The sequence below is a fragment of the Neolamprologus brichardi genome, chromosome 7 (genome assembly GCF_056152115.1).
Source record: "Neolamprologus brichardi isolate AB-2024 chromosome 7, ASM5615211v1, whole genome shotgun sequence".
Lineage (NCBI taxonomy): Eukaryota > Metazoa > Chordata > Actinopteri > Cichliformes > Cichlidae > Neolamprologus > Neolamprologus brichardi.
Window position 1 is genome coordinate 10,029,513 of NC_142110.1, and position 26,515 is coordinate 10,056,027.

A 26,515-nucleotide genomic window follows, 5' to 3' on the forward strand; every position below is an offset into this window, starting at 1 on the left:
TTTCCTCTTCTTTAGACCATTCTCTGTAGACCTAAAGATGGCTGTATGGGAAAATCCCAGTTGATCAGCAATTGATGAAATACTCAGACAAGCTCGTCTGAAACCAATAACCATACCACCTTCTAAGTAGCTTTCTTTGCTGTACTGATGCTCAATTTAAACTTCAGCTGGTCATCTTGACTATGTCTAAATGACTAAGTGCAATGTACTGCTGAAATTTGATTGGCTGAGCAGTTATAATGTGTCCAGTGAGTACGTATTCATAGATTGTTTAATTTTTAGAATAAAACTTTGTCTGACAGACTAGGCATTATATACTTATTTAGCAAATCTTACTCAAACAGTAAATGGTGCATGTAGGGCACTATTTCCCACTTCGGGTTTGCATGCATTAAATATTTATGGCAGGAGAATTGTGTACCAGTGTTAAATAAGCTACAGTTTCCATTCCCGTGTTAATAAATATCACCCAGTCTAATTTCACTGTTTCCAACAGTTTCAGATCATTGAAAACTTTCATCAGTCTATAGTAAGATAGTAAATACTTGTTTATAGAATTAGTTTGTATTTTATTCTGGTGAAACCAAACAGAAAAAAACAAAACAAAACTGCACATATCCAAGTATAAATCTGTGAATACGTGCCTACCAGCTTTCATAGTGCCAGATGGCTGTGAGTCTTAGTGAGTTTGATATCTGTGTAATCTACAAGAAAATCTGCACGTAGCTTCAAATCTAGATATAGTAGCTTCAAATAAAACAATATTTTAATAACAATAATAATAATATTAATAATAATGAGGATAAATGCTTTATGTTAACGTGCAGTATTTTGTAATATGAATGAACAAGAAGTAGATTAGGGTAGTGGGAGATGAGGGCAGTATAAACCATGTAGATGTAGAACAGCCGGGTGCTTTTTGGTTTAACCCTATGAAGCCTGAACCATGAAAATTAAAATTTTTGAAAATGGAGAGTTTATTGAACCATCTGACAAATTTGTTTTAAATAAAATTAATGAAATTGGAATTTCCGTGAATGACTTTTGAATTGTATTGTATACGCTACATCTGGCTGTGCAATTTATTTTGTTTTTTCAGGGGGTAAAAATCACACTGATGATGTAGAAGCGTCAAAGAACTGCATGTATTAAATGTGATACACTAGGCATTAAGGGGTTAAGGCTTCTCAAAGAGAAGAAGCTTTTGTACAGCTTTGCTGGGAAGCGGAGATGTGATTAACATTAAATAAGTGCTTTCTCCTCTCGCTTTCTCTCTCCCAAATGAATGTGTGTGTATGTTGGAATGTTGTGGTTTAACATAGTGCTGCACAGCTTATTTCAGTCGTGATGATCAACATCACATTATCTGTGTGTGTGTGTGTGTGTGTGTGTGGTGAACACAGTATAAATACTTAATACTCACCGTTTGAAACACATTTGATTTGAACTCATGTGATTTAAGGCACTTCATGTTCACTGCTCAGAAGAGTGCGTGTAATGTATTACTCATGTAGTGGGAACATGGACCTGTTTACACAATTACATTGTCACGATCTCTCTTTTTAGTGCAGGAAATTCCCAAAACATCAAATATTAAAATTTAGTATGAAAAACAAATTGTATGAAGACTTGGTTTGAGGTTTAGATCTTTACCTTTGGTCTGAATTAGAGGTATCATCCATCCATTTTCTCCTACTTAACCATTTCAGGGTTGCGTGGAGTAGGGGGCTTGGAGAAAATTTTTATATCTATCGTTTGTCTTATTTTTCCAGCGTTTTTCTTCTTTCAGCAGTGAAAATGTCACGTAGCTGGTCACTGTTCTTTAAAAGGTCTAAATAAAAAAGCAATATCTTGACCTAAGCTTGTGTAATTTAAGGGCCGGTGACTTGAAGATTTTAATTGTATGAAGGTGGTATTTTGCATGGCCGCATTAAATATGCAGGAATGATTATGGGATACAGTAATTCTCAATCTGTGACCACAAATGTATTCCAACATCATTCCTACTTTGCACCTTAACTATGAGAGTGGACTTTTTTTTTCTTCTTTATTTTTTTCATCACTTCAAAAAAAAATCAAGGTATAAATTTAACAGTGGTTTTGAAGAATTACACCACTAGCAAACAGTAGTTAGCTATATTTTCAGGAAAATATTGCCAGTATAAAATCCTCTGAACTGATTGAAACACATGTGTGCCTGCTTTCAAAGAGGGGAATGCAGCCACAGACAGACTGGGTAAATAGTTTAATTTACAGTTACTTGTGCAACTTTCTTTTTCTGCAACTTTAAAGTCTTTAGTTTCGTAATGGATCTTGTCCAAGATCTTGTGATGAGGACGGCTGTTATCCTGCCACTCGAGATGAATACGACGTTGAGCTGATCAATCCCAGGAAAAGTGTGTCGAAGGGGGGTTCAGAAGGCCAAAAGCAGGCCTACATGAATGCTTATGTGCAATAAAAGTAAGAAATGCACTGCTAGAATCAACTGGGAAACCAGTTGTTCTAATGTCAATAGATCCATACAGATGGATGGACAGAAAGATGAAGATGGAGTTTGCTGAATAAAAAGATTCAGTAATCATCAATAAAATGTACTTGAGCACTGCCCGGAAGGTCCTATTCTTTGGGTCTGACTGGCTATTTAAGTTACTTAGTGGGCTTTCAGCTTGGCAGAAGCAGTGAACGAAGGCAGGGCTCACATGCTTAGGAGGTCATGGGTTTAATGATTTAGAAGAGACAAAGTACTGCAGAAAATGGCAACACTGATGAGTGAAATTAAACAGAGGCTGTGCAAGACACAAACAGATCTATCCAAAGCAGTCAGACCAACGATATCCTGCTAGACCGTTAATTATTATATTGTTGTTGCACAGAAGAATAACATATTAGCTTGATATAAATGTTTCAATTTTAAATCCTCTTTGATGTTAATCACAAACAACTGTAAAAGCATGCTCACTTTTCAGTGAAGGATGCCAGATCGGCTGCTTCAATTTTAAGGGCAAAAGGAATCCTCAAATGTATAAACGTGTCTGTTAGAGGAACCATCTGTCACACTTTTTACACATGACTGACCTGATCGTTAGTGAAGAGTACTTGACTAAAATCACTTCTGTTTGCATGTCTATGAATCTAAAGTAATCGCATTTAACAAACAGCAGTGAGAACTGGAATATGGATTCTTTTAGGAAGACTTGCAGAGAAGAGGAACACATGTGGTCCACACTGTAATTAGACTGTGTGTGTGTGCGTGCCTGTGCATGTGCATAATGACTTTAGGTTAATTAGAACACACGTTTGAGTCAAGACACATACTCAAGGTTAATACCAATATAACATGCATGTTTACCTTGCAGGTTAAATGCCAAAGTTGCATTAATAAGCAATAATTAATAATGCTAAAGTTCAGGTCCACCTGGTCTGTGTGACAGACACTTATTATCGCTGCTTATAGAGACTGCTTGGAAAAGTTTTGAAACTTTTGAACTAGCCTGGCCTTGTGGTGTCATTGCTAGACAGAAAGACTGCGGTGCGTGTTATACTCACTCTAAACGACCTTCACATAGTCTTTGTATCTTCCTCTGTTCTTTCACTTGTAGCATTCCTCTCTAACCTTGATATATAGTCTCCATTATTCTCTGTTGTCACACCAAAGAGATGATGGAAATACATTTGTACATTTTTCATATGCACTCGAAGGTCTGCGTGAATGAAAACCTGTACCCATTTAGCGTTCTCAAAGAATGATGATTATGAGGCTTTACACTGAAAAATGTCTGCGTTTATTTACCTGTGTGTGTGTGTGTATGTGTGTGTGTGCAGCTGCCTGAGGTATGGGTGATTAGCATTACTTAATCTAATAGCCGTAGGCATTTATCTATATAGCTTTTTTGGCAATTTTAGACTCAAGTGTGTTTTAGATATTAGCATAAAGAGTAATCATATATTATGCATATAACACTCTGTTTTTAAATATACCCGGTGTATTCACCATCAGTGTTTACAGAGACTTTTCATATTTCTTTGTGTTTCTCCTGGCGTCATGCCTAATATACAGCTGTACTCAAATGAGTACATTTAGCAATATCAGCCAGAAAGTGTGGAAGCTCCAGTAAATATAGTAAACAAAAAGTTGTGGCACAAATACTTGTGGCATGACATTTTGTAGGTGGTTTGAAAAGTTATTTAACATAATATATAGCTTGTTTGAAAAGCAACAGATTAAAGGTGTGATCCATCACATCCCCCGCCAATACTAGCATCTGTGTTTTACCAGAAGAGGGTGCTCCAGTGCATACAGGAGTGGATCATCGGCTATAAACAGCCTGAAGAGTAAAACCACATGTATGTATTAACTGAACAACATAATAAATGAATCTGGGTATGCATGTTCCTGAATGTGTGTGACTCACTAAGAGTCACTAGAGTCACTTTGCTGATTTTAGTGAAAGGTTAGTCCTATTAATTCTGCTCTCTGTGTTAAATTACATATCGACCCTCAACCAGCCAGCACATGGACACACAATCCTGTCAATTTACAGCTGGGCTTTCTTGCCTAGGGGTGTGTACTCATTTACACACAGTATGTCACACTAGTTCTACACAGAGTAAAACGTAAACTTGTTTTTGTGAACTAATCAGGAAGTCTGTTCTGTAATTGTTAAGATTCCTTCCTCTTTTTCTTCTTCTTCTTTTTTTAATTATTATTAAATTAATCCCATCTTTTTTATACCCACACTTTTTGAATTCTAATTAATCTGTTGCTTTTCAAACAAGCTATATATTATGTTAAATACCTTTTCAAACCACCTACAAAATGTCATGCCACAAGTATATGTGCCACAACTTTTTGTTTACTATATTTACTGGAGCTTCCACACTTTCTGGCTGATATTGCTAAATGTACTCATTTGAGTACATTTGAGTCCAAAGAAAATTTGGTCCCATGAAAATTCAATATGTACTAAACATTTGCTTAGATGGAAACGTCCAAGACATAATACACAAAGTCATAAAAACTCAGTGATTTACTGAAGCTTTTACAAAGTGGAAACATTTATATGGAAATACAGTATGTAAAGTTTGTACAATTAAAACATACATGAAAGTCAATATTTGGTATGACAACCTTTATTCTTGAGCACGGCCTATATCTTATAATTTTTGTTTACTAAACTTCAGCAATGGTTCTCCAGGTTTTTTAAACAGTACTTCAGATTTCTTCTCTGGAGCTCGTTTTCTGTCAAAGTTGGATTCATCCCTCCATGTTGCCACTGATTTTTAGTCCAGTTCTTGTGTAATTTGCCAACTCTCTGCCCTTTCTCCCTTATTTCCTTCCTTAACAATGGCTTCTTGAAAGCTACCCTTCCATTGAGACCATTTCTGATGAGGGCTCACTGAACAGAAAATCCATCAACTGATGGACCAGATGCTTCTCTCATGTTCTGTTTCAGACTTTGTTGGATTTGTTTTCTTTTTATTTCTTTTTTTATTTTCTTTTTAAAGATAGGACCTTCAGATACTGTAGTTTCCACGCCAAGATATGTTAAGTTTCTATTAGTGCTTTTAAAATCACCGTCTTAGTGCAAATATACAAATTATCTGTGTGGCATTTTTAGTAGATTTGCTGAATAAATGAGAACAAATGACTTGACAGTAAAGTGCCTAAACATACAATTTGAAGTTGGGTCTTTGCTAAGTTGGCTGTTACATGTAGACACATTTATACTTGAATGTTTCATAGGTTAGTGTTAAGTTGCTTAACAAGCAAACAAACAAGCAAAAAAATGCAAATATTCCTCTGAAAATGCTCAGGTACAAGGACTGGACTGAAAAAAGCAATCAATGTCCAAATAAAACCTTTGAAGGCCTTCGAATCATCTGAAAAACTATTGCACAAAACCAGTAAAAAAAAAATACAAGAAAGTCTAGAAAAAATGTTGCCTTGTACTGTATCACTGCAATGATGTGGATATAGGTGGGGATTATTTCACATATTGTGGAAACATGAATCTGTATACACAGTCACACTATGAGGACCTGTCTGTCTTGGGTTTTAAAAGCCATAATGTAGATCAAGAAATTTTGGAGTGAAGCCTTAGTGTCAGGGCTAGACTAGTAGCAGTTATGGTTAAGGTTACTGTATGTCTATAGGAATAGTGTAAGGCTTCTGAAGTGGGAACACGGCATGTGTCTGTGGCTAACTTTTCTTTGTCACTTTAGATCATATTTTTGTTTAGATTCAACCTGCAGCAGTTAAAGTGTTCTTCCACCAACGTTTCTCGTCATAAAATAGTGCCTTAGTTGTCAAAAACTCATTGAATTCAAACATGCCTGCCTTGTATTTTTTAAAAAGGAACGGGCTTCTTCCTGAATTCACAAATTCATGTTTTAGCCACAGGCGTTTCTCAAGAGACATTCTTGTTCTTTTTTTACACTGTCACCTCTGTCAGACTCATTTTCAAACAGTTTTGTAAGTCTGTTTCTTTTAGAAGTGATCAAAGAGGTTGCTTGTAATGCTGCCTCTGGCAACCACTGTCATGCTGCATAGCACACAAATTATTATACTCCTCTTGATATTTGACTTTCTAAAACCATGTCCGAATTGTTCAAAGTTTTTCCTAGTACATTTGAAATAATTCATCTTGCCTCCATGGCGTGATGTGCTTTTCTTGGTCTTCCTTTTTCAGTAGCATGTGATGTTAGAAAACAGATTCTGGAGACATACAATTTTCTTTGGCCCATCGCTGATACGCCCATTAATAGCTGCACTGGTTAGCAGACGAGGAGTTAATTTTAGGTGCACTTTGTCTGATCTGACATTCAGAAAACTATTTTTACTAATGCAGACAGTAGATGTGAAGCAATTCGTTAAACATAACTTATACTTCTTAAACTGTCCGTGTCTAATTGAGAGGACAATTAGAAGCTACAAAACAACATCCATAAGTGCTCCAAAGAATCACATATGTAAGTGATTGCTGTGTCTATCTAGAATCTGTGTTTGGGAGTCATCATGTGTATTTGTTTGCATATGTGTATGCTGTTGCATACAATAGAATGAAGGACAGTGACATGTAATACTCCTATAGGTAAACACACACAACTCTCTGTTGTCCTTCAGGAGAGCTGTGCACGGGTTCTCCTGTTCCGGGGAGCCAATAAGGAGATAAAGAACTACAATAGCCAGACTGCTTTTCAGGTATGTAAGGTATACAAAAGGTTTACACACTAGTACGTCACAGCTAAATTAACTGAAATATGCAACCTAATGTTGGAGTCCAGCCTTTATATCTGATGATGCAGAAAATTGATACTGACATACTGACATTTGTTTTATGCACATCAAATATAATTTGCTTGTACATAATGGAGGTTGGTCAATGTAGCGCTATACAGATTTTTACACAATCTCCTTCAACAAAGTGTTGAATATTTATTGAAAGAGTTAGGACGGAAATGTTTTTTCATGTTGCTCCTTTCCACTTCCTGTATTTTTCTCTGTTCCCCTTTCCAGGTGGCTATTATAGCTGGGAACTTTGACCTGGCAGAAATCGTTAAGGTCCACAAAGCATCAGATGTTGGTAAGTTGACAGAGGTAGTTACAAGTGAACTTGGGGTTCCCAGGGTATTTAAAAGTAGAATCTGAGGCACAGCCTTCAGCTTTCAGGCCTTCTGTGGAACCAGTTTGGATTTGGGAGACAGGCACCGTCTCTACTCTTAAAAATTAGGCTCAAAAATTTCCTTTTTGATAAAACTTATAGTTAGGGCTGGATCAGGTGAGTTTGAATCCTCCTCTAGTTACATTGCGAAAGGCCTAGGGTGTACGGGGCTTGCCATGATGCACTAAGTGTTACTTCTTCACTCATCTTTTTTCACTCACTACACCACTCTGCATTTAAGTTATTAATGAGTATTAAACTCAGGCTCTCTTCTATAGTGTGTCTTTTGTCTGATCTCCTTACCCTCACTCCTTACCAGTCATGGCAGATGACTGGTCCTCCCTGATCCTGCTTCTGCTTGCAGTTTCTACCTGTTAAAAGGGAGTTTTTCCTTCCCACTGTTGCCAGGTGCCTGGTCATAGAGGGTCGTCTGATTTCTGTATTAATGTGGGCTTTTCCTTACAATACAGAGCGCAGAACTGAGTGAATAGAACTGAATTGAATTAAGTGATGGTAGACTTGGAGAGGCATCAAGCTCGACCTAGATAGCGAAGGAGGTCATGGAAAGTGATTATAATTTCAATACAGTGGAAAATACAAAGAAGAAAAAGTGAAAGAAATGAAAATGTAACAGAACTGGAAAATGTTCCTGAGGATTATTGGATCCCTGCTGAGTTTAGTAGTTTCTCTCTCTGAAATAAGGACAGGAAAACTCTGCCATCTGGTGTGAGCAGGATGTAATGCCTCACTCCCGTCATAAAGGCATTGTGTCTCTTCTTACATTCAGCATGCTGAAATAGAAATTACAGTGAACTTCATAACAATTGCATTTTTTTGCAAACAAATTCCAAAAAGTCCAATGATCCCTTTCTATATACTTTTTTTTATCTTAATCTGTATTTGATCCTTCAAAGTTAAAATATGGTAATTGCTAAGATTTATAAGCCACTTCAGTGGATTAGGAAATCCATCTCGAGGTTTTACTGAAATGCCAACAGTATATAATTATGTGTATTTTTTCTTCTTAGTGCCTTTCAGGGAGACTCCCTCCTACACCAACCGTCGACGTGTGATGCCTGGCCCCCTGCCTTCACCCCGTTCCTTACTTCGCTCTGCAAGCGACAACAACCTGAACGGGGACCACGATCACATCCATGCTCAACCAACCAGAGAAGCCCGTGGCCGCCAGGGTCACTCCCCCGTCCCTTCACTACGCAGTCTGCCTGCTTTTGGGCAACAGCACAGCAGCCTTGGAGAAGTAAGCGAAGTCGCGCAGATATGAAATGTAAACCTAAAAAAAAAAATGAATGCATTCATAAGAAAGAGTGAAGGAGTAAAAGAGAAGGATGATCTCAGGGAAGGTGATTGATGTTTTACACATGTCTTATATCAGAGTCGTCATGGAGAGATCCCTGACAGCAGTCTCCAGAGTACTGGCAGCTCCAGATCCTCCCATTCCCGTTCACCGTCTCTACATCACATGCATGAAGATGACAAACCAGTTCCTAGACGGTCCCACAGCCACGGCTACCCTCATGGGCATGGCCCTCGTGGAAGACTCAGGTTTGTAATAACCTGCGTTCAGTTGCGGTTTGTTTTACTTCTGCTTTTACTCAACTTAGCAGAGTGCTTCATAAAAAAAAGTGAATCTGTTTTTATTTCCTGTTTCTAATTCATGTCTCACATTTGTCAGTCGTGGCAGCTATTCACTTAAGTACATCATTTTTATTGCCCTTGTGATTTTGCTAGCTACTTTGATTTTTAAACCTAATTTCAGAGAGCAAAGAGCCCCATGTGATGTGTCTGAATCACTTGTTAGTCACCAGGCAGCCTTCTGCATCCTATTCCATCTGCTACAGTCTGCTACTTTTATAATCATGACATAATATCAGTCAGTACAGAATCTTGTTTATTCATTCAGGCTTTGACATGTGAAAGTCCACCCTGGCTACAAAACTGTGTATTGGATCTAAAAATTATATGTTAATAATGTGGTAGTGACAGATTGAAATACAGATCGGTATCAGTTCCATTTGGTGTAGCTGTTGGGTGGCCCATGGGTTGTAAGGGTGCTTTGGTATGTTCAGTGACATGATGAGTGTTAGGCATAAATAAAAACCCTGTTTATGTAACAAGCCCATCTGCGGTATCGTGCTGGAATCACAAATAGCATACTTCAGATGTGGTACATGTAATCGTACGTGGCGACACAACCACGTGCACAGGTCAGAGACAGACAGATGGAAAGGGACTAATAATTATCACCACCGGGACCAATTGACAGCTGCCAATGTGTGTTTGTTCAGATGTTGGGTTGTGCGACAGATACTGAGAGACAGTGGTGACATTCTGAAGCTACATCTCTGAGTAATGTCACCTAGTTGATAGATAAATGCAGCAGATGAACTGGTGCTGCAGGATGCTGGGACGAGTTTCTTCCCCTCTGAACCACCAGACAAACTGCACAGTAAACTAGAGCTCTGATCACATCTTGAACCAAAAGATTAAACTGGATTGCAGACACTTGTTAAGCTTTTTATTATGGTCATATATCAGCACAAGATCACCTACATAGAGCTCCCACCTAATGTGTTTCCGCGATGCCGCACGCTCTGTGCAAATGTACGTGTGTTTGTGTGAAACAGCTTGATGTCTGACAAGGGAATTGCATTACGGACACAGCTCCAGCCGTACTCCTCTCTCCTCTAATACTCTCTTGTCACTTTACTCCATCCATCAAAGAGACTCACACGCGCACGTTCACAGGCGCTCACAATTTTTTTTACCTCATTTTCTGTCATTAACACACAAACACGCAAACACTGCTCCATAGTCGTGGTCATCCGTCTGCAGTTTGCAGCCAGAGAACATTCAGCATAATCTGCTAAATCATATAAAAGACGTGCACGCATCACTAAACACTAAAACTCTAGAGTCTAAAGTGTATGCACTAAGTGTACCACAATCAAATAAAATGAAACAAATGAAGTGGAATACATGAAGTAAATTTAGTTCATTAAAAAAAAGTCTCCCCGTATCATTAATGTACCTTCCACTCTTTCTGTGAAGCATGTTATGTCCAATAATGATAGCAAAGTAAGTGCGTTTTCTACTATATCTGGTGCTGCGTTGGCGTGAACAGTCGCTGACAGAGATATACATCTTTTGTTGTTGTCGTCACTGTGCACAAGGCTTACATAAAGTGACACAAAAGGGAGAACGATGAAAGTAAAGAAAAATGAAATATAGCAGTCTTCTGTACACAAAAAGTTGAGACCTTCTTTTTTTTTTGTGCCATGGATTAAAGTGAGAATGTATAAAAAGCCTAAAACGAGCAGCTGGTCTCCATGGCCAGAATCTGCGCCCAAGTGAGACTGATGCTGTCCTTGGATATTTTTTTCTGTAATATTTCTCCCTCCCTCTCTCCGTTTCACTCTCTGACCTTCTGTTTATGCCCGTGGTAACTCTAGAGGCATTATGGGTGCCAGGGGAGTGTGAAATTAGTTGGCCAGTCAACAGCCCACTCTAGCAGGTTCCTGTGGAACTCACCATCACTTCCTCCTCCTCACGTGTGTGCAGTGCTGCCAGGATTTGGCTACCCTTCAGCTAAAGGTTTAGATGGAGACAATAGAAAGGATAAACAGGTTAGACTTCTGTTTTTTCATTTAAAGATCAAAATCAAACAATAATCAAAGCTGTGGCTACGATTTTCACTCCAACTCCAACTGATGTAGTAGACAGTATGATTAGACATGATTCGTGATGTTAATATGATAATATGACACAGTTTTATCGGGACAAAGCAAATTTGGCTCTGTCGTAAAAGGTTAATTGGCTACTTGCCGTAATGGGCTGACAACACAAAGGGATAATTAATCATCAAGAATGAAGCATTGTCTCGTCAGTGTCATTGTCAGAAATTGTGATGTTGAACTGTGCACCTGAGCTCTCAGTTATTTGTCTGGGTTTGTAAGAAAGATTTCAAGCAGCCAGATAGACACTTTGTGATGTTGCTGAGCAATAGACCATATTTGATCTTTTGTATCCAACTTTCCCCGCAGTTGCAGTAGGGAAATATTTCGTCAGTATTTATTTAGAAGTGTATGTATATGAGATGCCCTCTGACCAGGGTACATTAAATAAGAGATGAAGCTGTTCAGTTTTTCGGAGCCAAGTTAGTTTTTTTAAAGCTCAGCCAGCACAGGCTCCGTTAGATCGTTGCTTGGGCTGTTGGTTGTTTCCGTCCTTTTTTTTTCTCAACTCACGGGAGTCTAGGGGACAGTTTATTTTAAATAAAAATTCAGTCACACAACATTGGCAATAGTTAATGAGAAAGAATTGGCCTTATTTCCCTGCTGATATACTGTATAATGACCATTATGTTACAAATAAAAGCGAGAGGTGTGCTGCTCCCTTCAACTTTGAATTACTTGTTCTGTTACTGTTCTCCTCACCTCTTTTTCAACTTCTATCTATGCATTAGTCACACCAGACGCTGGCGGTGTGAAGATTATTCATGGCACCTCAACACGGCCATAGGCCCGAGGTATGCATAGAGGACAGGAAAAGGGTAGAGAAACAAAAAGGAGAAAATGGAGTGTTGAGCTTGCTCTGCTTTACCTGTGGAAAATTCATACATCAAAGAAGGACACAGGGGAGAGGGACTGATCTTTTAGAGTAATCTAACACAAATCCATTTAGCAGTTTCTTTTCCATCTTTGTTTAAAAGAGTACTGCCCTCTGGACTGGGTTAGCCACACAGTAATTCCACATTATGGTAATTTCATGCAGTATAGTGCATTATGTGCAGTCATTTTAGTGTTGTTTTGTGTTTCGACTGGCAGCACTGTCACCTCACAGCATTAAAGTTCTTATTTTGAAACTCCCGGTTGGTTTCTCATCTTTTAGGTCCTCCAGTTTCCCCCCACAGTCCAAAGGCATGCATGTTAGCTTAATTAATAGTTTTAAATTAGTGTTAAATGTATATGTTAGTGTGAGCGGTCGTTTGTCTCTCTATTTTAGCACCGTGATGAACTCATTTCCGGTCCAAGGCCTTCATAGCCGATCTTTGATTGGATAGGCTTTTTAAAAACTAGATGTATGGCTTTCATTTTGTTAAATGTTCAGAGTCAGGTCAGTATTCATCAATAATGTAGATGTGGTTTACTTTTAGCTGGTCTTTCTCCAAAGCTGTTGGCATTGATCTGTAACATACCAGTTCTTCAAGTAGCTTAACCTCTGTTCAGCATGCTCTGACACTCATTCGTGGTAGCAGCTTGATAATTATGATAGCCTTGATGTTGTTCCCACTAGTCACATCCTCCAGCTCTACTTTGGGGTTTCTGAGGTGTTTCCAGTTCACATTCAATATGTAATCCCTTCACTATATTCTAGGGCTGCCCCAGGGTCTTCTCCTGTTTTATGTCCCCTCAAGGTTTTTATGCCAAATCCTTTCTGCATACATTAGTCCTTCATCTTGTCCCTGAGGGTCCAAAAACCTGTGAAGCAAACGTAACTTTACTGCCTTGTTTTCTGTCAGTTTCCAGAGCTCATGACTACAGGTGATAGCTGAAATTCTGATCGGGTCCCTTTTTCACAGTACAACACTTGTATCGCTGCAGGTGCCACATCGATAAGCGCTGGCAATCTTTGTTGCCGTTTTAGGCTGACTCGTGAGCAAGGCCACGGGATACATAAAAATCTGTCATTTCAGTTAGGAATAAATTGTTTATCAAACTCTTTTAGCTATGATCAAGGACTTTCATGGCTCAGTGAAAGGCCTCGGTTCTCCATATTCCCTTTGCGCCTTTATAGGAACATGTTAAGGTGTTCTTATAGAAAACGTCCTCTACACGTCCTCCACATCACCTATCTACAGGCTTATGGCCCATTGCCAAGCATAATGTGAAGGAGTTCACATGCGATGTAAGCTACTAAACCATACCTCCCATACTTTATTTCATATCTTGGGTACATTTTATATTACAGTGAAAAGTGAATAGCCATTATTTTATAAAAAGACGCAAGACTCTCGTTATAAGGCAGCGGTCCCCAACCCCCGGGCTTCGGACCGGTACCGGTCCGTGAGTCGTTTGGTACCGGGCCGCGAGAGTTGAGGCTCAGGCGTGAAATGTATGGTTTTCAGGGTTTTTATCGGTTTTCAGCGTTATTTTGTTATCGTTTTTATTGTTAACTCGGTTTTCCTTGGTCTTTTCACGTGTGTTATGAATAAATCTTCTTTTTTTCGGTACCGGTACTAGTTTTATTTTGTTGTATTTATCCGCGACACCTTAAAGGCCGGTCCGTGAAAATATTGTCGGGCATAAACCGGTCCGTGGAGCAAAAAAGGTTGGGGACCGCTGTTATAAGGGGTTTGTTTAGCTGAGCTCCTCCCCCATATGAGATTGAGGCACAGTTTAGAGTTAGGTTTTAATCACACCAGTTGACTCTTGCTTCTAATTTAGTTTAATGTTAAAGACCCTGCAGAGCATAAGCTGTCTGTGTACAAACAGATTTGCTGTCTAAGACCTTAATATGTTCTGCCCAGTGAGCACAGTCCAAATTCTGCTTTGGCCTTGATAGCCATTAACACTCCCATGTTGCCCAGGAAAGAATGAGAGAGCATATAGCATGTCCATTCATGTGCAGTAAAGCAAAGGACAGACTGATGATCATTAGGATGCAAAGTGTGATGCTGATTATGACTGTGTTTATAATGAGCTCATCTCACCTTAGAGAGCTGTGCTATTTGAGGAAAAAGCCATTTACCTGAGAAGACAAGGCAGTCATGTGAGAAAATGCTACACTGAGGCGGCTTCGTTTTGATGGCATCTGCAAAAATGGCATTTGCAGTTGCATCTTTGGAGTTATGCTGGGATTTCACGCACAGAGACAAACTGAAAGAGCTAGAGTTATTAACAAGCTGTTCAAATATTAATCTGTTTTTTAGCTGTCTTTGCAAAAAAAACCCCAAATCAATCCTAATTAGGCATCTGATAACTGACATGGAAATGTTTGCACTTACCATATGCAGAGCTTATTCATTTTTTCCTCGTACACTGAAAATTAAAATGACTTTTTTATAAAACCTATACACTTTTTCCCCAAAGGGTTTTATCCCCTAAACTGGAGTGTAATCACTGGGATAACATTTATTTTTGGATCTTATATTATCTGACATCGCCTTTTTTACTGTATTTGCACATGGAATAAAACAATACTAAGTGTCAAGGTCAGTGTGATCTGTGTAAACTGAATTATTGCTACAGCTGCAGTGCACTTTTTTTCAATGAGGATGGAGCTTCATGTAAATCAAATCAAATATTTTATGACAAATTTACAGTTTCAGTTCATGTTTTCAGGATAATTTTTTTTACCTGAATTTTCTTCTTCTCAAATTGATAGTTGCCATCGTAACGGAGACAAATCCTGGTGTCCTAGGAAACGATGAGTATCCATCATACTGTAGATTGCATTAGGAGTTTGTGCACAAGTGCATGATTAAGGGTAGATGTAATGGGTCCTACATTTGTATTTTTCTGAAGCTACGCTCAATATTGCAGCAAAACAAGAGAAAAGAAAAAAAGTGCAGTGAATGTTTTTGATGATATGGACTCTGTAGAGCTCCAGAGAAAGGCAAGGACACTGCTGCCTTTGCTGAGTGCTGCCACTCAACAGCACATGATAAATTAATTAGAAATCCCTTGAACATTTTAAATAGTCAACTTTTTGTTGTCCGTGTCATCTCAGACTAATTTTAGAAAGCTTATTGATACCCTCTTCCAGGAAGCTGTTAAACAATATTATAACCACAGAGAACACAAAACAATCTAGGATATACCCGAAGCAACTAGTTAACTAACTCTTGCAATGGAAATTGCTTTCTATTGAGAAATGTTGATATATAACATTGACAACAACATCGAGAAAGTAGAAAATGTAATAAAAGCCATTTAGGCTCGTCTTCAGTCAGGCAAATCAAAGCTTGGAATAATTTATTACAGCAGAAGAGTATAATTACAATTTTGGAGTTTGGGCTCCAAGCTCGTCACTTCCCACAAACATAATACGCAAACAAATTGGGAAGCGATGAGTAAAAATCCCCCCGGTGCCTACAGGTGGATGGTGGTGTGCTGGAGGGGAATAAATAATGCAGCGGAGCCACAAAGCAGGGGAGCAACACCAATGACGTGGCAGAGGGAAACATGGGAACTTTGCAGCTTAATTAGACCACTAAATTTAGAGGGCGTGTTTGATAAATTAGGTGAGGAAAAGTGACACAAAGTGAGTCTTATGTGTGCAGTTCAGCTGTAGTTGTCTGCTTGACTTAGCTCATCCACTTTGCTTTTTCTTTTTTTTTTTTTCGTTTTTATTTCAGGTTTATGATCATTAAAATTATTATCTGAATTTTTCTAAGTGCCGTTTAAACCTCATCCTTGGCAACTAAAGCAATTTATTACAGGCAAGGAGAGGGCAAAAACAGCTCCAACATCTCCCTTCTGTCTGACACATACAGTAGATAATATGTGTCACCCAGGTCCGGTCAGCTTAATTGCAAGGACCAGTAAAGGTTAGGCTGTGTACACAACCTCACAGTAAGTGTAGTGGGTGGGAGGAGGTATATATGAGTTATTGAAATGGATGAAATGGTCCTTTAAGGGTTTTTTTTCCACATCTGTGTCATTCTGACATAGCCTCATCTCCTTGCTTCTCAAATTGTGCTCGCTTCCTCGGCTGTGCACGCTGCTGATGTTCAGTGCTTGGGCTCTGACATTAAAATGCGGCAGCCATTCTGGGCCTCAGTCCCGGCGGTAATTGGAAAGCCGTCAACGAGCCGTTGTTTCGATAGAGAGGGAAGCAGAGAAAGAGAGGCTGGGTCAGATGAGGAGAGCAAGAAAAGCAATAGAGAGTGTGGGCGAGAAAGAGACAAATAAGGCTTGAAATCAGGGAAAGAGTAGACCGAAGGATTTAGAAATAAGAGGAAAGGGCACATGAGGTTGGTGAAGGATCGAATGAAGGCTATAAAGTGACTGATACAATATGCTGAGGGAGAAATGGCAAAAGAGTGAAAGAGAGTGAAAGTGATGAAGAGGTTTAAAGATTTCTTGTCTTTTAAGTAAATGTTGCAGAGAGTAGCATCAAGGTCCAAGTTCAGGGCATAAAAGAAAACCACTTGTTACAGTAAAAATACAGTCTGCTGTCTATATGTGAAACAGAAACAAGAACATCTCAGATTGGTGAAATACCATTTTAAGCATTTGATTTTTATTAATCTCCTATTCGTGATTACTATAGATGTATTGCATTTTGTTTTTTGACCTATGGCGAAGCGCTGATCAGACAAGAGGCAGAGTGACGCTGAATGCAACTTACAGAGCGGTGGCAAAGAAGTGATGAATGAAGACTAGGCGGAGCTCTGCTGCTGCTGTATTAGAATTCACCGCCAGAGAGAGAGAGAGCAAAGATGGAAAAGGAAAGAGAGAGAACGAAGACGCAGGAGAGAGAAATGTTGAGGAGAAAAGGGATAACAGGGTGAAATGAAGGCGAGAGAATGGGAGAGAGAGGGAAAGGATTTGAGACGAGGGAAAAGAGGGAGGAGCGACAATTAAACCAAATCGGCTGGAGCTTTTTGACCCCCACCCCACTGCACACAAGCACACACACACACACATACACATACTATCACTGCCTGCCTCAGGGAGCCATGGTGCGTGCACGTTCGCAGGCAGACAGGCAGGAGATCAATCGTGCTCTGGGACGAGTGTGTATGTCTGTAAGCGACGTGTTAGCAACATGCTGGTGGCGGCATGTGCCGTGCTAGTGAAGGTGCAGTGTTAGCGGGAGCAGAGGGGGCTGTCTGTGTATGTGCCTATGCACACAGCTAGAATGCACATAGAGGGCTTGTGGTGTGTGAATGTGAGCGAGCCGTCAAAGGGGAGGGGAGCCACGGAGCAAAGCAACAGCAGCAGTAGCAGCAGCATTGCCAGAGTGTGTGCGAGCGTGTGTGAGAGAGCGTGTATGTGTGAGGGGTGGAGGGGAGAGGAGAGGCAGACGCGGCGGGACTCCCGGGAGAGGGAACGGGAGTTGGGGAGCAAACCCAGCCTCTCTCCTCCACAGCAGGACAACCAGGACTCAAGGACGAGGCAAGATCTGTAACCCAGCCTGGAGCATCTGGAATTGGGGGACGTATGTGGGATTTCTGTCCCTTTCGGTAGGGGACTTCTGCTGGACACCCAACTCAGGATGTGTTCGACTAAGGGGAGGGGGCTTCCAGACGGATCTGGCAGAACCACACAGAAAAGGAAGCAGTGCAGTTCCTCTAACCGTTATGTTTCTGCTTCTACCTCGATTAGGATGCGAGGGAGAGGGGAGAGATAGAAGGAGGAGGTAAAAGAGAGCAAGGAGGATACTGTCTATTGCTATTAAGGAGGGAAGAGAGGGAATAAGAAGAAGGGAAAGGTGAGGTAGTGGCTGTGAGGGGTGTGCTCTCCACTGATGACTCTCCCATGGAACACTGACTATTGACCCTTCATTGGCAGGTGCTGGAACTTGTTTATGAATCCCTCCCTGGCCACCATAACAACCAGGGGGTGTCACCAGGTTTCTGTCCCGCTGACGAACATGTCGGTGACCACAGGCTTCAGTTACCAGCTCCCTGGAATCACCACAGTGACATATGTATTTGTTTACAGCCCTGGCTCTGTGCAGAGAGACCCAAGCCCACCTCATCACACGCCTCCAGCACTGTCAGGCTCCCGCGGGCCCAAACGGAAACTCTACAGTGCCGTCCCAGGACGTACCTTCATTGTGGTCAAGCCCTACACGCCACAGGGGGAGGGAGAGATCCAACTCAACCGTGGAGAACGGGTCAAAGGTAGGATGGCTACTACATGTTTGACTAGCTCCCTAAACCTACTAAAGTAGGTAGTAATAACACTGCTGTTGTTAACATGTTGTATTTCATAGCATGACAGTAACTTTGCATCATCACCAATGTTTACGATGTGCTGGAAAGTCAAGAACTACATGTGGCTTGCATGAGTATCAAAGTTGGGTTTCTTGCAGTGTAAGAAAAATCAAACATTCCTATGCTCTCATACTTCTCAGAAGGAGACCAAACCATTACTTCACTACGATTTTTTGTTGCATAGCAGTTATGTAATCTTTCTGTCTGGGAGTCATTTCGCTGATGTTTGAGTTTGACATTTGATTTATCATTTCATTAACCTCCTAAATGTGCTGTTTTCTGCTTTACACAGAGGTGCAGTGGTTTTCCTTTCATGTGTTTGTGTGTGCTTTTGTCTCCATTTATGCTTCACTCAAGACTATGACTGTAATGACGTAGAAGGTAAACGCAATAATATTCTTCTCACCCTGTACCTCTCCCGCACACCACAGTGTGTCAACCCTACACCTACAGTGAAGCAAGTAGCTCTTGGCCCTGTTTGAATCCACTTGAGATGTGTGTACAATCTCAGTACAAATTTGTGATTACTTCAAGGAGAGGGCATGCAAATTCAAACAGGTCCCGTGTGCTGTTTGGTTGCTGGTTTGCATACATATATTGTGTTCTTCCTCCTCTCTTAGAGTGCGTCCCCCTGAACACACAACTGCTTTTCTCCCTTCTCTTATCGCCTGTCCACAGACACCCAGCACCGCATTGACCCCACATCCCTACATCCTGCCACTTCACATACATCACCATGGATCAAACCCACATTAGCTTAATGGAAACAGTTCCCTCATGTCCTTAGAAAGACCAGAGAGAGTAGGGCAACACTCATGCGGAGACCTCTTATGTTGCTCTCAGATCTACAGAGGCACAGGAAGTACAGATTAAGGGTCAATTTGGCATTTCAATTTGGATTTTGTGCAAACAACCAAAGCACACAAATGTCCCCACACATGATCGACATGCACAAACACACACACATACACACACCATACCTTTTCCCTCTTATTCCTTTCTTAAAAACATTCAGTAGCGTGTCACTCAAACACTACTCTAAACCTAGTGCCACGATGCCTTCACTGTCCTTACACATGCAGAGGTATTCACCAAGATGTTTTCTGTCTTCTGTCTTCCCTGACAAACTTTTTTTTCAGCAGACCTCCTCCTGTGTGTTTTGATGCCTCCTCTTCATAGTATCATGTCTGTTTTGTGGAAATACTGCTGTTGTTTAAAGCTAACAGAGTGCTGTTTTTCCTGTAGAAAACCAAATGATACAGCATTTTATGAAACAGTGATGCACACTGAGGTTGACACAAATGTTATTGTGAATGTGATGACTCAACAGCAGCCTAGTATGCTTCCATCCACTGAATGGATCTGCTGTCACTAGCTTTTCTGTCTGTGCAACCAAATCCATAACCCTGCCACTAATGTGAAAACCCACTGCTTTGTCGTTATTTCATGTTAGCCATGCAGGAAACGAGCTTATCGTTGCATAGCTGCCAGCACCCTGGCCCGGCCAAGTTAACCATCTGGCTCCCTTATGCAACAGTGACCATCATAACCATAACTATGTTGCGTTTACTGCTCTTATGTAGTCTCAGGATATAAAATGAGAAATATGTCACTGATGTCAGCTGGTTATTGAAAGGCTTAAGGTCCTGGCCGTTCAGGTTTAATGAGTTTTGTTTTTTGTGGTTTCTTTCTTTTGTGTATAGAACACTTATCTTGTTAATCAAGGTTTCATGTAATTAAGTGTAATTCACTTTTTTATTTATCAGATGGTCAGAAAATTCAAAAAGCTTTTTATCGAATAAGATAACACAGAGTAAGTCTGCACTATCGTGCCACCCCACAATGCCCATTCTGAGCCTGAAAAAACCCTGTTTAGTAAAAAAAAAAAAAGAAAAAAAAATCTGTTTAGTGTTTTTACAATCTTAAAAAGAATGACCAGCTCTCTTGGCACAAAGGGAGGCTCAGCTTGAGAAGCTGTTTTCTTTAGGGACGTATGACCTTTGGTTTGATACATAATGGATCTCATCTAATCTGCATTCATAAATGAATGAGCTGCTAATAGTAGTAGGGCTCTTTAACAGTGGGAGACAGAAAGAGGTAAAACAAGTAAAAGAGATCGTGGAACATAGGAGGATCTTTTTTTCTTTATCTTTTCTTGTCTAATCCTCCTGATTATCATGACAGATCAAAAACACATTTAGGGATGCAAGAGTAATTTCTCTATGTGTGCTTACATGAATTTGCATGCATGCCAAGCAAAAATCATCAGTATTATTTGTTTCCCAAAGCTAAATAAGCTACTTCTTTGGACCTCTAACATGAAGGTGATTCATTTGTGTTTAGATAATTAGCTCCCGCCCCCAAAATCCAACCAAAGCTAATCTCTGTCCTCCTGTTAATGTCCACACATCCTTGCTAATCACCTGCTATACCAGAGGAGCATCCCTATGATGAGATCAGACTGGGTAAATCTTACTAAATGATTTCTGTGTTTGTGTGTTTCTGTGTGAGTAAGTCTCTGGCTAGAGTCCATGGTTACATGAGCGAGCACAAGCTTACACATGTAACTGTCTTTAGCTCACCTGTAAGACTGGCAGCCTGTTGAGGCATAGATTGTTGTATGCTGTACAAGAACGAGTTTAAAACATCATGTAATCATTGAAGATCTTTACTGATTAGACTTACAGTGTTGTTCTACACAGTAGAATGTAGCATGCAGTATTCCCATTCCATTATGTCTATAATTTTCTCATCTTCTGTTACAATATAATGCATCTAATCCAAGAAAACTGAGAATAGTATCAACAGTGTATCCATTTCTTGTGTCCTGTCACTTTTAGTGAACAATGATTATCTGGATTCAGATGGTAAATACAACAGATCTGTATTGCAACACATCCCATAGCCTGTAGTTAAACGTAGAACCCATAGTTCAAGTAGGAACCATATGATGTCTCTTATATGTATCCACAGTTAATTATTATTAGGTTTTTTTTTTTTACTCACTGCAAGATATTAATTGGAAACTCTTTGAAATAAATGTAAAAATCTAATAAAAGCAAACTATTTAAACAGCTTCATTTTGCAGTTGAAGAGGGCTTGCAGCAAAAAGTCATCCTTAATTACTTTTTTAATATTTCTTTTTCACACAGTTTGCAAATTAAAACGCAACAAAAATTTTACAATTTGTTCTGTGCTTGTTAGGATAAACCATACAAATTAGCTGTTATTGTTTGTGTATTTGCTTGTGCCATTTAAAGTTCTAAAGTTACACGTTTATCAGCTCTTTATTGATTTCTGTGGTGGTTTATAGCAGAGAATCCATGCTGTGAGGACGCTGATGATTACTCTCTTGACAATGATGATGAATATGATGAACATGAAGGTAAAATGATATATTATTGTTTGAAAGAAGGATGACAAAGTGCTTGAACAGCTAAACCATTAACAAGACAAAATTGTGTGCCGTTATTTCATGAAAAACAAATAGTTTGACTGCTGGAGGACTGTATTCTGTATCTGTTTTCCTCAGCGAGTGGGACTCTTCAGGCTTTTCTTTAAATCTAATATTGCAGTGTTGATTTGTGGTGTTGTCTAATTAAAAAAGAATGTCCAATATTGTAATAATGTGACAATTTAAAGTCATTCCACTTTTTCATCCTTCATCAGTAGATGAGTCAGTTTCAGTGACTGAACTAAACAACACTGTAGTCACATTATCATGTACTTTATCATAACCTGTTTCTCTTTGCTTGGAAAAGTTCCCGTTCTTCACTATGTGATTGTCAGTCTATTAGTCTGTTGTCTGCAGTCAATGTCTCTAGACAGCCTTCTTCTAGACAAACAGTCCCTCTGTCCTGCATTTAGCAGGGTCATCCACATCCAGGTCTCCAAGCAGACTGTTAGTGTTAGGTAATGAGTACTGTTCATCTTTTGTCACTCTCTGACTGGTACTGGTATCATGTTGTATTTGAAGGTGTGTTTTTGATTGTGCATCTCTGTGCTCAGGCCCGTAATGGTGGTTCAAGGAAATTAGTCTTTACAAGACAATCAAGTATTGTAGTCAGCCTGCGTGTGTTGATCCCTACATTACTTTAAAGGCTTCTAAGACCCTCTCGCATCCCTGTTTAAACTCATTCCCTCGCTCACCCCAGTGTTTGTTTCTGCTCTTTCCCTCCATTGATGTAATCTGATCTTATCATCTGGATGGACATCTCTTGAAGGCCACTTATAGTCACTATGGTAACAAATGAGGACACAACCAGGTCAAGCATTTTGCCAAGCATGCATCCTCACACACATGCACACACACACACACATGCACACACCAGTATAAACACACACATTATATAGACTTGCTTAAACTCATTTCACGTAGAACACACATTTAAAGTAATGGATGTGTGTGTGTCATCGTGCTGTCTCCCTACCATCCTACCTCCACAGGGAGCATTAACCGAACGTTCAGGACATTCTTCTCCTCAACAAGGTGACACACTTAAGAGCATGCTTCCGTAACAGTGTATTACATCTCTTGCACACACACACACGCGCACTTGTGTGCACACACACCACATACACCTTCTCCAAACGCCATTATAAATCTTGCAGACAGCCATGAAAATGAAACCAGTGCAAGTAATGTTGAGATTAGACATTCACAAACATGATTAATGGGGTTTGGCCGCACCCAATGTGTGCAGAATATTAACACTGCTGTGGGCAATGGAGGATACCTGGACCAGCTATTGGGGCAAAAATACAAAAATACACACCCATATACTGGGGTTTAATGGATTACCCCGTGTATACTTTTACACTACCTCAGAAGGCATCTGTTACTGCAGTCGGGTTCTTTGGGAACACACACAGTAGCTTAGCCTTTATCTAAAGCATGCATGCTTAACAAGGCCATTGAACTGCAAAAATTTCCAGTTGAACCCATGTTCTGAAGGCACGCTGCTGTTGTACTTTCCAACAGTAGCTATCAATGCGTTATTGTGTATGTGTGTTTTTGTCAGGGCCAAGAAACAGTGTATTACAAATGAAACATTTAACAGTGCATTATGTTTTTAAATAACACAGCTTGCCTGTATTAACACTAAAATGCATATGGATCTGTCAGTTACCAAGCAACAGGTGCTAAGTGCACTTTACAGCTCTGGCAGGTCATTTAAGACAAAAATAAAAATGATGAAATAGTGGCTTTAGCTAGTTTCTGAAAAATCTGATTTGGTTCCAAAAACCAATATTCTTTTACCTGCATTTCATTTTTAATTTTTAAGCTTTATAGTCAGATTCCTCCATTGTCTTGTCTGCAAATCAAGTTGGATAAAAGCCTCTTTTCTAAGTGTTGAATTTAGACTAAATATCATTGTTAGCTTCCAACAGTGAGCTGAGGGTGAATTAATTATCCTTCTTCTCAGTCTGGTAGGGGCATTAAGTGAACCCTCTGTGTGATTATGTTTTGTGTGTGTGACTGAGCCTGCCTGCCTGCCTGCGTGTGTGTGTGTGTGTGTGTGTGTGTGTGTGTGTGTGTGTGTGTGTGTGTGTGTGTGTGTGTGTGTGTGTGCACGCACATCTTCTTATGCATTAGCAAGTGTGAGCATTTCTCCGTTGTTTTCATCACAAAGTGTGCATGGTGTACACATGTATTTCGCGTTAGTGTGTGTGTGTGTGTGTGTGTGCGCTTGCCTCTGTGCAGCATAGTGTAAGTAATTGCCTCCCACAAGTTAGATAAACAGCATCCTTCAAGTATTCAGCAGCCAGCTGTCCTAATATCCGAGGCACATATGGGCAAAATGTCTCTCCCTCTCTGTCTCGATCTCTCTGCTTCTTTTTTCTTTTTCTATTTTTATTCTTCTTGCATACCTGTACACACAAGTGTTTGTATACGCAAGATATATATGTTTTGTTTTGTTTTTTAAGGAGATTTTGAATAGTTTATTTATGCATTTGGTCCTTTTTTTTACTACTTGTGTCCTTCATTAAGACTGAGTTAAACATATTGCTTACCTATCAACACATTTGACATGAGACAGGAGGATATAGCACATTTGATTTGAGTATAATTTTAAAGAAGACAAAGACAGTGGGCAGACTGGCTGATATAAATATTTCTACATGATAGTGTCGTACATGTGATCACATCCTCCCTAAGCATAACACCCTGTAAAAATATGTCCATTGTCACATTATGGTGACGCTTGCTCCTTTACGTCAGTGAGATTCAAAGTAACAACAAGGAGACCATAGCTAAGAGATCAGGCTTTAAACAATTATTCTACAGTATTAAGAAGTGATTATCTTGATTACCTGAAGCTAATCTGAGGATCGTGTTTGGCAACCAAAGAGCAACAAATTCTCTTATGACTGCGACTCTTCACGTCACAAGTGTTTTGAAAATTAATTCCAAATGCATCTATCATTGCAAATGGTAGTATGCATTTAATTAGTCAGTGTCAATTAGGTTTTTTTTCCTCATGCTAAAAGTTTGAGATTCCCTGCCTTAAATAATTAAAGATTAACTACAACATCAAGAGAAACCAGAGTCACATGACCTCTGTTTACCAAGGATTTTACTCTCAGATTGAAACTGAAAAGACAGAAGTGAAGTAAACATTTATACAAAGATAAACTATGATGAAACACTTTTTTCTATGTGGTATTTTTTCCATATTTGTGAGCTGTTACAAAAGAGCATTTTCACTAAATGTGCTTAGAGAAATGATCTCTGATTAAAGGCACTTTCTACCAGCAAGTTACACCTTTTATTTAATAAAATGTTGATCTACTTAACAGAGTGAAACTTCAAAATATTTGCTTGCGTGATTCTACAAGGAGAGCCTGAGAGATCATACAGATATTTAATAAAATATTGCAAAAGTGTTTGAGGGATAAGGGACTTAGAGTCTGTGCCTAGTGTCTCTCAGGAGCAATTAATGTTATCACAAAATGGACCTGAAGCTAGTCAGTGTATTAACAGATTTCACTTGTTGGTCCTTCATAATGTTCCAAGCTGTGCGTCTGCGCTATTGATACCGGACAGGGTCACAAGCCTGAGGCAAGGACATTGCTGTCCAATCAGAGTAGCAGTAGGGTGCAAAGTCCTGCCCACGCACCTACCTGCTCCCTGCTGAACACACCACCTGTCCTCATATTCCACTCTCATCCTTTTTATTTATTTATTTATTTATTTTCCGGTTTGTTTGTTTGTTTTCCAAATATCCCCATATGGTGCACCCTGGCTGACAAGATCATCCCACACTTGCCCTCTAACTGAAATTAAAACCCATGCTTGCCTAACATACATCTAACTTAGTGAGATGTAGCCTGATACAAAATGCTAATTAGAGACACAGCAGAAACAGCAGTTGCAGAGTTAATCAGCGTATGAATAAACATGAGCAGGAACACTGCTGCATAAACAGGAGCCATTGACTGATGCAGATACATATTCATTGTTATGCTTCTGACTAACAATCACTCTATCATGTACAGTGTGGCACACAGTTTAAGTTGAACAGACTGCGGATGTTTGTTACGAACAGGCGTTTCCTGTTCTGTACATTATCAACCTACTTAGCAGTCGCGAGCATGGAAACGTGCATATAAAGGTCATGTCCTAACCTGCTGGTGTCAGCTAGGGTGGCTTTTAGCAAATTTCAAAAAGCCTTGTGTCTTGACCTCTTCTTGAACAGCTCTGTTTTCTAATGCATGCAGTTACCCTGAAATTTAAAACAATTTAGCAAGAATTAACTATATTTAAGGCATTAAACTAGCAATTAGACTTTAGTCATAGCATAAATGTATCCACCTATACATTAAATTACATTTTCTACAAATAACCATTGATATTCAAAAGTAAACCGCTAACATCCTACCTGTG

At 39.7% G+C, this 26,515-nt stretch overlaps 1 protein-coding gene across 7 annotated transcripts in view; it reads left to right on the forward strand.

The window, feature by feature from the left end:
- Positions 1-26,515, forward strand: part of shank3a (SH3 and multiple ankyrin repeat domains 3a) — a 167,287-nt gene that overhangs the window by 78,605 nt on the left and 62,167 nt on the right. For all 7 annotated transcript variants that reach the window (XR_015719240.1, XM_087843066.1, XM_087843060.1 and 4 more), the window contains exons 8-12: positions 7,124-7,201; positions 7,517-7,583; positions 8,690-8,919; positions 9,055-9,224; positions 18,353-18,534. Coding sequence is in view for 6 of the 7 variants with exons in the window: in XM_087843066.1 (XP_087699192.1) it covers positions 7,124-7,201; positions 7,517-7,583; positions 8,690-8,919; positions 9,055-9,224; positions 18,353-18,534 (727 nt within the window). In the remaining variant the exon portion in view is untranslated. The remainder of the gene's footprint in view (positions 1-7,123; positions 7,202-7,516; positions 7,584-8,689; positions 8,920-9,054; positions 9,225-18,352; positions 18,535-26,515) is intronic.